The sequence below is a fragment of the Equus przewalskii genome, chromosome X, assembly GCF_037783145.1.
Source record: "Equus przewalskii isolate Varuska chromosome X, EquPr2, whole genome shotgun sequence".
Taxonomy (NCBI): Eukaryota; Metazoa; Chordata; class Mammalia; order Perissodactyla; family Equidae; genus Equus; species Equus przewalskii.
The window spans coordinates 59,188,765-59,204,091 of record NC_091863.1 but is presented as its reverse complement, the minus strand read 5'-3'; the positions used below and the strand labels follow the sequence as shown (position 1 = coordinate 59,204,091).

General features: G+C 36.0%; 1 protein-coding gene across 1 annotated transcript in view; it reads left to right on the top strand.

Moving 5' to 3' along the window:
- Positions 1 to 15,327, top strand: part of ATRX (ATRX chromatin remodeler) — a 229,513-nt gene that overhangs the window by 193,102 nt on the left and 21,084 nt on the right. The window contains exons 29-30 of the mRNA XM_070605788.1: positions 941 to 1,118; positions 5,069 to 5,263. Coding sequence (XP_070461889.1) covers positions 941 to 1,118; positions 5,069 to 5,263 — 373 coding nt within the window. The remainder of the gene's footprint in view (positions 1 to 940; positions 1,119 to 5,068; positions 5,264 to 15,327) is intronic.

Sequence of the window (15,327 nt, the reverse complement as noted above, 5' to 3'; positions counted from 1 at the left end):
GACCAACCCCTTTCTACCCATGACTTCTATTCTCTGCAGGTAACCAATTACAACTCTTGGCAGTTCTTCTGGTATTTACTTACATATATCCTTTCTACAGTCTAATGTTGGAATTTACCAACATGCACATACACTTTTCCTCATTCATTTTCCCAATGTATTTTTTCATAATATTTGCCTAAATCAATTTTGAGTGTTCGCTTTATTGTGACTGTGTAGACATTCACACTTAAGCCATTTAAAATACTGTGATTACCTTTCCCTTTTTGTGCACCTGTTTATTTTTATTGACTTAATGTTTTTTACCATTTGCTTAGTTTTCTATGAACCTATCACTAACTCATTCTCAAATTCTCCTGCAGAAATATAAATTCTTGTGTTCCACTATAGCAGGTAATCTGTCAGTTTCTTTTTTTTGTTTTGAACATACCCTTCCCAGAGTCCTCTGTCTTCTTGATCCTATTCTAGCTACCTCAGTGCCTTGTATCTATCTGATTTCTCTCTTTACATTCATTATGCTGTTTTATAATTACGTATCAGTCACCTCTGCCACACTGAGCTCCTTGGGCACTGTCCTTCATTTTGATGTACTTAGTGCTCATGGCAGTACCGAATACAATATGGGCTTTTGAGTTATACATAAATTTTCTACATTTACTAGAAATCTGTAAATACCTTAAATACATTGTAAACATGTGATTTCCATATTTATCTTTATTCCTAAATCAGACTAGTTCATTTTCCAGCAATAAAATTCTTCCTGGGCATATAAATCATCAACCTGATTCCTTGGACATGTCTTATTTTCTTCAGTAAGTGAGAAATCAATTCTCTGAACTCCTGATTGTTCAGAAAACTGCCTTAGGTTTAAAAAGTCTTATCATAATTAAAATATTTGTGAAGCACTCATTACTAAAGCATTCTATATTTTCATTTTCAGAGGACGATTGTTTATCATTTCTACGAAAGCAGGATCCCTTGGAATTAACCTAGTAGCTGCTAATCGAGTGATTATATTTGACGCTTCTTGGAATCCATCTTATGACATCCAGAGTATATTCAGAGTTTATCGCTTTGGACAAACTAAACCTGTGTATGTATATAGGTTCTTAGCTCAGGTAGGTTTATGATTTATATTCTCTTTTTCATATTGAAAGGTTGCATGGAACTGATAGTATTTTTGGAGTGTAGAACACATATATGCTATAGAGAGGCAAACAAAGTTGAAAATACCATTCCTGTGCATAAAGCAGCAGAAGTCAATTTTGGCCTCTCATGATTTTCTGTTTTGTAGTTTGTCCATGTCTGTAATGTCAGCTTTCTCAGATTGAGATGGATTTGCATGGGTAAACAGATTTAGCGTTTTCTGTTAGTTCAGGAAAGTTAAACATTTATAGTTCTTTTATGTAGCATACATAGAAAAGATAGTAACTAAATCTAATTTTCTTATAGATGTAAAGGTCAAAGGGTCATTATTTTTAGTGGCCACCAGATATTCCCTTAAGTTGAGGAATGTGGGTAAATAAGAAAAAATTAACTTATTATAATAACAAAGAATCATTACAAATATAGGCAAGAATATTAAAGTCATTTCATTTAAAGATAAACTCAGGTATTGAAAAACAGACAAACTGAAGTTTAAGAAAAATAAAGAGGTTGATGTAGTTGAAGGTAATACAGGTTTACAGAATCAAGTTGCACTTTTAACTGGTACATCTACTTTGGGAGCAGATGCTACACTCTCTCCTTGCCTCCAAATCTGGACTTTTCAACCAGAGAATGGATTTTATTGGTAGATCCTTGCTCATTTGTTTGTCTTTAGTACATAATATAATTGGTAAACTACACTGTAAACACTCTCCTATTATTTAAATTAAGAACTCCTTTCCATTCTAGTTTAGAATGCTATATATATGTAATAAATACGGCATTTTAGTCATTAATTTTCTGTCCTGAAATTATAGAAAGTAAAACTTGATATAAAGGCAGTTTATAGTGATTGTTGAGAGCTTATTCTATTCCAGTGAAAAGAAATTAAACTGCTCTCTTGCATTCTCACTTCAATAACGCCCTAAAATCTTAGCTCATGTACAGGCACACCTCGGAGATACCGCCGGTTCAGTTCCAGACTACTGCAATAAAGTGAATGTCACAATAAAGCAAGTCACATGAATTTTTTGGTTTCCCAGTGCATTTAAAAGTTATGTTTACACTATACTGTGGTATATTAAGTGTGCAATAGCATTACGTCTAAAAAAACAATGTACATACCTTCATTAAAAATACCTTATTGCTAGGGCTGGCCCAGTGTTGTAGTGGTTAAGTTCATGTGCTCTGCTTCGGTGGCCCAGGGTTTGCAGGTTCGGGTCCCAGGTGCGGACCTGCACACCATTCATCAAACCATACTCTAGCAGCGTCCCACATACAAAATAGAGGAAGATTGGCACAGATGTTAGCTCAGGGACCATCTTCCTCAAGCAAAAAGAGGAAGATTGTTGACAGATGTTAGCTTAGGACCAGTCTTCCTTGCCCAAAAAAAACCAAGAAAATACTTTATTGCTAAAAAATGCTAACCATCATCTTAGCTTTCAGTGAGTCATAATGTTTTTGCTGGTGAACGGTCTTGCCTTGATGTTGATGGCTGCTGAGTGATCAGGGTGGTGGCTGCTGAAGGTTGGGGTAGCCATGGCATTTTCTTAAAATAAGACAATGAGGTATGCCACATCAATTGACTCTTCCTTTTACAAATGATTTCTCTGTAGCATGCGACGCTGTTTGATAGCATTTTCCCCACAGTAGAACTTTTTCCAAAATTGGAGTCAATCCTGTCAAACCCTGCTGCTTCTTTATCAACCAAGTTTATGTAGTATTCTAAATCCTTTGTTGTTATTTCAACAGTCTTCACAGCATCTTCACCAGGAGTAGATTGCATCTCAAGAAATCACTTTCTTTCCTCGTCCATTAAAGTTTGTTCATGAAATTGTATCAATTCAGTCACATCTTCAGGTTCCACTTCTGATCCTAGTTCTCTTGCTATTTCCACCACCACATCTGCAGCTACTTCCTCCACTGAAGTCTTGAACCCCTTAAAGTCATCCAGGAGGGTTGGAATGAACGTCTTCCAAACTCCTATTAGTGTTGATATTTTGACCTCTTCCCACGAGTCAAAAGCGTTCTTAATGGCATCTAGAATGGTGAATCCTTTCCAGAAGGTTTTCAATTTGCTTTGCCTAGATCCATCAGAGGAGTCACTATCTATGGCACCTATAGCCTTACAAAGTGTATTTCTTAAATAAAACATTTAAGACTTGAAAGTTGAAATTACTCCTTGATCCATGGGCTGCAGAATGGATGTTGTGTGAGCAGGCATGAAAACAACATTGACCTCGTTGTACATCTCCATCAGAGCTCTTGGATGACTAGGTACATTGTCAGTTAGCAGTAATATTTTGAAAAGAATCTGGTTTTCTGAGCAGTAGGTCTCAAGAGTGGTCTTAAAATATTTCCATAAACTATGTCGTCAACAGATATGCTGTCATCCAGGCTTTGTTGTTCCATTTATGGAGCGTAGGCGGAGTACATTTAGCATAATTCTTAACAGCCCTAGGATTTTCAGAATGGTAAATGAGCATTGGCTTCAACTTAAAGTCACTAGCTGGATTAGCCCCTAATAAGAGAGTCAGCCTGTCTTTTGAAGCTTTGAAGCCAGGCATTGACTTCTCCTCTCTAGCTATGAAAGTCCTACATGGCATCTTCTTCCAGTAGAAGACTGTTTCATCTACACTGAAAATCTGTTGTTTAGTGTAGCCACCTTCATTATTTATCTTAGCTAGCTAGCTCTTTCTGGATAGCTTGCTGCAGCTTCTACATCAGCACTAGCTGCTTCACCTTGCACTTTTATGTTATGGAGATGGTTTCTTTCCTTAAATCTCACAAACCAACTTCTGCTATCTTCAAGCTTTTTTTCTGCAGCTTCCTCACCAATCTCGGCCTTCATAGGATTGAAGAGAGTTAGGGCCTTGCTCTGGATTAGGCTTTGGCTTAAGGGGATGTTGTGGCTGGTTTGATCAACTTTCTCCATATCAGCAATAAGGCTGTTTTGCTTTCTTATCATTCATGTGTTGACTGGAGTAGCACTTTTAATTTCCTTCAAGAACTTTTCCTTTGCATTCACCACTTGGCTAACTGTTTGGTGCAAGAGGCCTAGCTTTGCCCTATCTCGGCTTTCAACATGCCTTCCTCGCTAAGCTCAATCATTTCTAGCTTTTGATTTAAAGTGAGAGACATGCAACTCTTTCTTTCACCTGAACACTCAGAGGCCATTGTAGGGTTATTAATTGGCCTAATTTCAATATTATTGTGTCTTAGGGAATGGAGAGGCCTGAGGTGAGGGAGAGAGATGGGGGAACAGACAATTGCTGGAGTAGTCAGAACACACACAACGTTTATCGTTTGTCATCTTATATGGACATTGTTTGTGGCTCCCCAAAACAATTACAATAGTAACATCAGAGATCACTGATCACAGATCACCATAACAAATAGTTACGAAAAAGCTTGAAATATTGCAAGAATCACCAAAATGTGACACACAGACATGAAGTGAGCAAATGCTGTTGGAAAAATGGCGCCAATAGACTTGCTTGGTGTAGGTTTGCCACAAACCTTAAATTTGTAAAAAAATACAATATCTACCAGGCATGATAAAGTGAAGTGCAATAAAACAAGGCATGCTGTACTCTTTTATTTCTGTTTACCTTGGTATCTGACTGCACTCTTACTTCCACCAAGTAAAGAAATATATAAAACAACACATGAATCCGTATTGGTGAGATAATATAGAATGATTTATCAGTAATGTAGGTTTTCTTTGGTCAAGGTAAACTATGCTGAACAGATAAAATCTCTCATGAATTAAGCAGCATTGCTAATAAAAATTGCTTTATGGCAGTATATTACAATGAAGTTTTGCCATTTCATATTAACCAATAACTGTATTTCTCCTTTATTAAGTTTCATGTTTACAAAATTTATTTGTTTGCATATTGTTCCTTTTTTTTTAACAAAGGGAACCATGGAAGATAAGATTTATGATCGGCAAGTAACTAAGCAGTCACTGTCTTTTCGAGTTGTTGATCAGCAGCAGGTCGAGCGTCATTTTACCATGAATGAGCTTACTGAACTTTATACCTTTGAGCCAGACTTATTAGATGACCCTAATTCAGAAAAGAAGAAGAAAAGGGATACTCCCATGCTGCCAAAGGTAAACATCTTTAGATTATTACCTTAAGAAAAAAACCAACATAGACCAAGAAAATTTTACTACTACTATGAAAGTCATCTAACTAAGGCTGTTTTTCAGAGAGAATAAAGTTGTATTTAAATAAGAGAGTACTTGGTCAATTCTCTACATAACACCCCAAAAATATAGTTAATCTGAAATACGTAATTTATGCCAACTAAAAAGTTCAGCCCTACAGATAAAGGTTTGTCAGTAGAAACCTTAAAGGAAATAGTATGGTTCTCTTTTAATAACCTCCAGTAGGGGTCATACATAATTTTAATAATTCTATATGAAATTTATCTGTCTCTTCCTTAACATTCCTTGCTGTCATATAGCAGTTAAGAATCAACAAATAAAAGTGTCTTTACTTGATATTTTTCACTGTCATAAAGTAAGTAAGACTTTCACACTTAGAAAAGGAAGCTTAGAGGTAATCTAGTCAAGCCTCCTCTCAATTTGTAGATGGGGAAACTTAGGGTCAGAGACATTCAGTGACTTGCCCATGGTTTTCAGCTAATAAGTGATAGTGTGCTGGGACTAGTATTTACATCTGTCTTTTGGTCCATTGTTCTTGGATAAGAAAACATTATTTAAATTAATACAGAAATTTAATATTGTAGATGTCATCTTGACCCTTTTGAACATAAGAGAAAACCATATGTTCTCTGATCTAAATAAAGAGTTTATATATGTAAACCTATTCTAATTAGCTAAAAAGCCATTTTAAGGGGAATTGTTGAGGGAGGTACTGTTCCTATTGTCCTGGTTTCCAATTCAAGCACTTAATGTTTGATGTAGCTGTTAAGAGGTTGGGAAAGCAGCTACCAGGTTATGGTGTCACTCTACCGAAGTCACTTTAGTGATTTGTAGGAAAAAACCTCGAAAGTATCTTAGTTCTTCATATGGTTGGACACATTTAAATAAAGCAAAAGGTAATAGGAATAAATATATCTTTAATGCTAATATAAATCAGTGATTTCTCCAGTTAAGTTTTAATGTGCATGTCAAAGTAACATGAACATGGAGCATTTGGAATTTTTTTTTAATGTCCTTTGTCTATATAAGCAAATATTTTGTTTTTCTAATCAAGGAACTTTTCTTCCATTTAAAGTTCACTGATAGGGCATTTAAGAAAGAGTGTGTGTGACAACCTCTATCAAATCCCTTTGATAATGGCTTAGAACAACATGGAGGTTTAAATCTACCATTTTTATATTACATTTAAAACACTTTTAAAAAAACCATTTCAGTTTCCATGTTATAAAATGTTAAATTGATAGCAGTTTGGCTTTCTGTCTTAATTATATTATTACAGAATGTGAGTAGGATTCTTGAATAGTCTTTGGGAAGTTTTCCGTACACAAACAAATTTATTTGTATACCTTTAAAAGCACACAAATGGAATCATAGCATACGTTCTCTTCTGCAACTTGCTCTTTTCACCTAGACGTTTCTTTCATCTTTTCCCATTGATACATATACCTCTACCTTTTTTTAAAAAAACTGCATAGTTTTCACTTGCCTTGTTTTGTTTAACTCTTGTATCCCCAATGCTTTTCCTGTCAGTTACTTAATTTTGTATGGTAAGAAGTGTTCTTTTAAGGACTTACACATATGTTTATGTTTTTAATTTTAAAGGTAATGAAGTTTCCCTTCTCAATTTGGGGATGATTTTATATCTAATTAGCGTCTTTCCTAAAATTACAATTAACTTTAAACTTCACGTTTTATGAGAAAGCTCATGGTCAGCAATATTTCTGATAGGAAGCAAACATTCCAATTTGAAAAGGGGTAATTGCTTTGAAGTTTTTCATTATATGGTAAATTTCTGATTGTAGGAAATCTTTGATAAACATTTATTGATTATTTGCTGACTTTGAGGTGAACTGTAAGGGTATACTAAGAAGTACAAGACACTGTCTATGCTTTAAAGGAAATTAAAAGAAATCCAGCAGGAAAGAAATGCTATTTAATTGTTATAGGATGTCTGGAAAGAAGCCATCTGTTTTATAACTTGGCACTCTGGGTTGTCAAAGGTGTCATGCTTTGTTATTTATAGACTTTACATACTGTATTTTGCTTTTGGTGCTATGACCCTTCGCCCAAGAACAAAAAGGAAAAAGAATATTGAATGCTACATTAACGCAAAGTCCTTCAACTCTCCCACAGCTCTTCCCAAAAGGAAAATAAGTTAAATTACAGAGTTCTTGTTGAGTTTCATACTCTGCTAAACAGCTTTTCTGATTATCTTCCTTATCCAGCAGCAACTGAAAAGCCAGTGGTGCTGTTTTCATCTTTGAGATGAGGAAATTAAGGCTTGGAGAGGTTATGTAATTCACCCAAGTTTACACACCTAATCAGTGGCGAAGCTGGCCTTCAAATCAAGTCTGCCTAACTCGAAAGCATGTACTCTTAATCATTACGCTTTATTGCCCCCCAAATGGAGTTTAGAAAGTTAATTCCAAGTATAAGAAACAAGGCAGAGGACCTGGGATTCCTAGACTTGGATGACATTCAGAATGCTTTATTTTAAATAAAGCTGGATTTTAAAATATAGAATGCTTTCACAGTCAGTACCATTGATATAACTGGTAAGATTGTGTAATATAACCAGTTTAGCTCATGGCTTGTGAAGTTGTAAATTTCTCAAATTTACATAAACCTTTAAAGTTTACAAAGCCTTTCTCATACGTATTCCTTATCTTAGGAAACTGAGAGAGAGTTTGATCACCCAAGGGTACATGGCCAGTAAGTGTTAGAGCTAGAACTTGAACTCAATAGTTTTCAAACTGTATTCCAAGGAACCCCAGGAGATCTTCAGAGGTGCTCTGGGGCTACCATGCAGCTAAGTAAGTAGGGGAAGGCCAGACAGGAAGCACTGTGAGCCCCCCCATCCCATTTTGATCAGAGTCTCTCTCCTTTTCTCTCTTTTCTGTATTGGGCTGCAACATAAGATTTAATTTAAAGAGAAGATATTACTGCTTTTTAAAAAAGTTTTAAAAATACTCTGCTGTAGGGGCTGGCCCCGCGGCCGAGTGGTTAAGTTCGCGCGCTCCGCTGCAGGCGGCCCAGTGTTTCGTGAGTTCGAATCCTGGGCGCGGACATGGCACTGCTCATCAGACCACGCTGAGGCAGCGTCCCACATGCCACAACTAGAAGAACCCACAACGAAGAATACACAACTATGTACCGGGGGGCTTTGGGGAGAAAAAGGAAAAAATAAAAAAAAATAAAATCTTTAAAAAAAAAAAAATACTCTGCTGTACCATGATGCCTTTCTAACTATCACAGTAAACTAAGAACTGTCAGGGGTCTAAAAGGAACTACAAGAAGATATATATGAGATTTACCTGAAGTAGGTGATAGTCCACTTGGGGAGAGAAAAGGTAACATTCTTAAAAACAAAAGAATGAAGTGCTGATATGACTAGTACTGAAAATGTTTGCCATAGTATATGGTTAAAAAACAGAGGCTGGAGCATTCAGGTACAGTTTTGATGGAAAAAAATCAAACTTTATTGACCAGTGAAGGATGGTTAGTATTTACTTGGATTAAAGAGGAATGAGGTATGTATGTAGAATGTAACAATTTGGGCGAAGAGAAAAGTTAGAATTTATGTACCAGACTCAAGGTATGATAAAGAAATTGGCCAGATGAAGAGGTGAAATTGGATGGATAAGGCGGGCTCAGCTTATGGAGAGCCGTAAAAGGTAAATGGAAGCATTTGGATTTAAAATAGTATTCACTATAAGTTCATGAATGGGACTGTTGTATGATGAATGCGGGCTTTTGGAAAATTAGCCTAACAGTAAAATGCAGGATAAGGGCATAAAATAGTATGGTGATTGTGGAGTGAATCAGACATTTCAAGAAAATAAATGGTAGAGCTCAATAACTGATGATAGACTATAGCTTTTAATCAGTAGGCAGTGAAAAAATTTAACCTAAATAATGACGCTTATTTATTCATTCATTGATTAAAAATCTTTTCAGGTGCCTGTGATATGCCAATCATTATGCTGGTTACTAAGAATACATTGATAAATAAGACTAGGTTCCTCTCCCAATAGAGCCTACAGTCTAATAAGCATACCTCAAGCAAGTAAATATAATAAAGTTAGGGATCCTATAATAGAAATCTGTATAGGCACCAAGGAAGGAATATTCACTTCTTTCGTGGAAAAGTTGAGGATGGGGAGTTGACATTAGGAGGACTTGAACTGATGTTGAAAATAGAAGTGGGTAGCTATTTGCATTGCTATGAGGGCAAAAGGTGAAGGTCCTTCAAGAGGAGCAGAATAAAAGAAACACGTGCAGAAAACAGCATGTCTAGTTTTAGGAGCCTCAAGTGGTTAAAAATAAATGGTAGAGTGTAAGGAGATTGTGGTAGAGTAAGGGTGAGTGTGGGAAAAGGTGAGAGAAAAGACTGGAAAGGTAGATGGGAATCAGATCATAGAAATTAGAGAGTTTGGACATTGTATTATAGGCTGTGGGATCAATTTAATGATTTTAAGCAAAATACCAACATCACATTTTCGTTTTAGAAAAGTCACTTTGGGTATCAGTATGCAGGATGGATTGGAGAAAAGAAAATGGATGTTAAGATACTTGCTAGGATGCTATTAAAATGATCCAGATGAGGGAGATCATGCAGGTCTAAAGTAAGGTAGTAGCAGTGGGGATAGAGAAGTACCAGGCACAGTGTAGGTACTCAATAAATGTTAACTTTGTTCCTTAGGCTTATATTTAGAATTTCATTTAAGTTTGCCCGCTACTGTTTAGTTTTGATTTCCTTTAATGAGAATTTGAAAATTAGTCCTCTCTGAAATGGGAACAAGGAGGTGTTTTTGATACTTGTAGTGAGGGATTTCTTGGTATTTGAACCTGCTCTTATTAAAGGCATTTCAAAGTTGGTTCCAATTATTATAGTACAATTACAAACATCTTCTGTTTTATACATAATTTTTAAGGTGAAAGACTGCTAAAAATGATACATTTTCATTTGCCCCTCAAATTGCTATTCATCTCAATAATGATTAAATTGCATGCCTTTTGGAGTTAATTTTTCTTTGTCCTTTAATAGTTCTGAAAGTGTTTATTTTCAACTTGCTTGATATGTGATTATTATATCTCTTTCTGTCTTAGCACTTCCTCTTTAAGTCATTATTATATAATTCCTCTTCTTATATTTCTGTTCTTGTTTACTTTCTTGTTTACTCCACTTTCTAATTAGATTTAATGTCTCAGACTTAATTTATTAACCCACTTGACTGGTTTTTTTTTGGTCTTTTTATCTTTGCAGCTTTTTAAGGCAAGAACTATATTCTTTGCTCCTTTACTTTTATCCATAGTGCATAATGCAATGCTGGCACTTTTATATGGCCTTTTTTGAAATTCTGGTTGCCTTTATAGTGATATTTAACTGGACGTTTTTATTGTTCCTTAATGATTCATAAGTCATTGAAAAGGGGTGTTAGAATTAGACATACTTTTGCAAGTAGCAAAATTGAAATGGAGTGATTTGTCTGTCACAGCAGGTGTGTGAAAGGAAGAGAATTGGAGCTTTAATTCGTGTCTTCAGTTCTGTAGTGAATCAGCCATCTAAGTTAGCTCTATTCACCACCCCACCCCATGAATTATATTTTGTTAAATCCCCTCATTGGTTTCTTGCTATTGGTGGTGGTGGTGATGTTGCTGCTTTTCCATTTTTGGAATCTAACAGTCTTGTAGTCTTGTGAACCTATTTTTTTAATATATTGATTTTGGGTCTCCCAAATCATGTCTACCAAGTGTCTGTGCCTCTCTTTACTTGTTCAGGGTAATAATGTTCCTCAGCCATTTTGAAACTTCAACATAATATAAACTTATAAATAGTTCAATGCAAGTTGCTAGTGATAAAGATTTGTTGACTGATTCTTAACTGTTTTTTTTTAAATATTAAAGTAATATCTAACCTCTGTTAGTGTTTATGTAAATTATGTTAGGCAAAGTACCTTTTCTGGTAATAAATTTATAAATTACACAGATATCAGAGATGAAAATCTTGGTCAAGGTCATGTTTCATAATATGTTTAAGTGGGTATACAGCCTACACTCTGTACCCTTTATTAAGAAAACAGAAGTCAGTAAAGCTGATATAGAAAGTTTTTTGCACTTCCCTTTTCCAGCACTGTACTACTTAGGTCTTTTTAAATGTGGACTGCATGTTGGTAATTATAAGGAGAACGAAATGGGAATTTAAACTAAAGTACCCAAAGTGAGGCTTTGGGTTTGCTTCCTCCACCCTGATGTTGTGTACAATTTTCTCCCTTTGTCTTTAGTCCCTTATTTAAATTTTAATACCTCAAAGCATAGTTTACTGAACAGAGATGTTATTGTGCAGCTTTATTAGCCGGCAGTTGGTAATACAAGGTTTTACCTTAGTCATTCTTAACGTTGGAGAGAAATAGACTCCATTAAAATAATTTCATGTGAAATATAAAAGAGCTAATCAGCCTATTTCAGGAACTTGCATATGTTTACTTTCAAGAATAAAGATTCGAAAGGACCCGTTTAATTATAGGGCAAGTGTTAGTAACCTATAGCATATTAACCACTTGTTGGCACATGAACCCAGTTTTTTGTTGACAAGTACCTCTAAGGAGCCATGCTCATAATTGAGGCATATATGAGGTTTGATGTCATTGTCTCCTACTTCTCTGCCTCTTTCATCACAAGTTTAGTATGTTTATTATTTAATAAAGTAAGTTCTAGTATTGTTTCTGTGTTTGTATTCACTGGCATAAAAATGATTATTATTCATCTGAATAAGAATAGGTCACCAGAAATCATAATAAAGTCTAGAGAAATTGTTTTAATTTTACCATTTCTTTGTAGGTTATAAAAGTCTTCTATTCAGTGTTTGCTGGGATGGTTGATGCCAAGTAAAAAGATCAAATGATTTTAAGCCCTGTCCCTTTCCCAGGTAACTTGCCACCCACCTTTTTTAGGGTGTGATCTTAGGCAAGGCACATAAGTGTTCCTAGCCTCACTTCCTTCAAGAAAATAAGAAGATAGTAGTACCTCCCTCACAGAGGAGATAATCCACGTAAAGCACACTGCCTAGCACAGAGTAAGTGCTCAAATGTTAGCTGCTGGTTTTGTTATCATAATTGTTATTAATATTGCCATAATACTTGGTTCGTTTCTCTGAAATCACTATAGACTTAAGTTTTTGGAATTTCAGAGGAGTCATATGAGGTCCTGATCCTTAGGAGAAGATTAAGCTTGACATTCGATAGATCAGTAGAAGACTGAAAACATTTAGGCGCCAGAGGCAAGAATCTCAGCTGGGCTGCTGAAGAGACAGGTATTTGAGGCTTGAACTCCCCTAGAGATCGATTATAATCCAGAGAGACTGATAATATTTAATTACTAGATATTGATAATCACTTCCAGTGATGTTAGCATGCATTTGACTACTATTACCCTTTCTAACATTCAAGGATTTTTTTTCCCTTAAATAATACATACTTCAGAAGAATTGTCTACCTTATAACCAGCTGATAGCTCTGTAGCAATTTTTACAAGTGGAAGGGTGCTTCTGGTGTCTCTCCACAAACTATAAAATCAATAGTTGTTAATAGACTGACTATGTTTTGTTTAACGTGCTGCGGTTGTTTCTTATTTTGATTGTATCACCTTATAACACAAGAAAAACTATTAAGAAGCCAAAGTCACCAAGTATTTTAGGGAAAACATTTGGGTTAAAGAGACCATGATACCAATGATGCCCGTAAATAAGCAGCCTCCTTCACCCTAGCAAGCTGTCTTACAAATCACTGCTAATGGAAATATTAGTGTAACATGAGGCTGCTTTGCTTGGCGTTGGGGGTGGAATGCAAGATTTCACTGGGGAGGATTTGGGGTAGACTTCAGAAAGTGTCTCTTTTTGAAGTACTAGAAATATCTGCTACTCAAGATCATAGAAATTCTGAAATTTAAAATAACAGGTTTGTAATTGGTGTATTCTCATTGAATAAATGAATTAGATGGTAGGAACTTTTTTGGCTTTACAGACAAAAGATGTATCTGTTCTCTGTAGCTTATAAGCTTCCTCCTAGCCTTTGAAGGCAGGGATTGTGGCAGTGTATCTTCATCGCTGTATCCCCAGCACCTGGCATAATACCTAGCACATAGCATAGCAAATATTCAGTAAAAATGGGACAAGTGAGCAAATTGCAAGCTAACCGTTGTTAGGGCAATGGTCGACATGCTTTTAAAATAGTGTTTTTCCTTTTATGTAGTCTTTGGACTAACCTGCATCAGAATCACCTGACAGCTTGATAAAATGCAGATTCCTGGCTTCATCCAAGCCCTACTGAATCAATTTCTGGGGGTGAGCCCTGGGAACCTGTATTTTTACCAAGGCCCATCACTGTTGTGGGTACAAGATATGTAGCTGCATGATTTGCCTTTATTTTTTTTTTATTGAGTTATTGATAGGTTACAATCTTGTGAAATTTCAATTGTACATTAATGTTTGTCAGTCATGTTGTAGGTGCACCACTTCACCCTTTGTGCCCACCCCCCACCCCACCTTTCCCCTGGTATCCACTAAACTGTTCTTGGTCCATAGTTTTAAATTCCTCATATGAGTGGAGTCAAACACAGATTATCTTTCTCTCGCTGGCTTATTTCACTTAACATAATTCTCTCAAGGTCCATCCATGTTATTGCAAATGGAATGATTTTGTTCTGTTTTGCAGCTGAGTAGTATTCCATTGTATATATGTACCACATCTTCTTTATCCATTCGTCTGTTGCTGGACACTTAGGTTGCTTCCACGTCTTGGCTATTGTAAACAGTGCTGCAATAAACATTGGGGTGCACAGGACTTTTGGGATTGCTGACTTCAAGCTCTTTGGATAAATACCCAGTAGTGGGATGGCTGGATCGTATGGTAGTTCTATTTTTAGTTTTTTGAGGAATCTCCATACTGTTTTCCATAGTGGCTGCACCAGTTTGCATTCCCACCAGCAGTGTATGAGGGTTCCTTTTTCTCCGCAACCTCTCCAACATTTGTTGCTATTAGTTTTAGATATTTTTGTCATTCTAACGGGTGTAAGGCGATATCTTAGTGTAGTTTTGATTTGCGTTTCCCTGATGATCAGCAATGATGAGCATCTTTTCATGTGCCTATTGGCCATCAGTATATCTTCTTTGGAGAAATGTCTGTTCATGTCTCCAGCCCATTTTTTGATTGGGTTGTTTGATGTTTTGTTGTTGAGTTGCGAGAGTTCTTTATATATTATGGATATTAAGCCTTTGTCAGATATATGACTTGCAAATATTTTTTCCCAGTTAGTGGGTTGTTTTTTTGTTTCAATCCTGTTTTCATTTGCCTTGAAGAAGCTCTTTAATCTGATGAAGTCCCATTTGTTTATTCTTTCTATTGTTTCCCTTCTCTGAGAAGGCATGGTGTCCGAAAAGGTCCTTTTAATACTGATGTCAAAGAGTGTACTGCCTACGTTTTCTTCCAGAAGCCTTATGGTTTCAGGTCTCACCTTTAGGTCTTTAATCCATATTGAGTTTATTTTGGTGAATGGTGAAAAAGAATGGTCAATTTTCATTCTTTTACATGTGGCTTTCCAGTTTTCCCAGCACCATCTGTTGAAAAGACTTTCTTTTCTCCATTGTATGCCCTCAGCTCCTTTGTCAAAGATAAGCTGTCCATAGATGTGTGGTTTTATTTCTGGGCTTTCAATTCTGTTCCATTGATCTGTGCACCTGTTTTTGTACCAGTACCATGCTGTTTTGATTACTGTAGCTTTGTAGTATGTTTTGAAGTCAGGGATTGTGATGCCTCCCGTTTTGTTCTTTTTGCTCAGGATTGCTTTAGAAATTCGGGGTCTTTTGTTGCCCCATATGAATTTTAGGATTCTTTGTTCTAATTCTGTAAAGAATGTCATTGGGATTCTGATTGGGATGGCGTTGAATCTGTAGATTGCTTTAGGTAGAATGGACATTTTAACTATGTTTATTCTTCCAATCCATGTACATG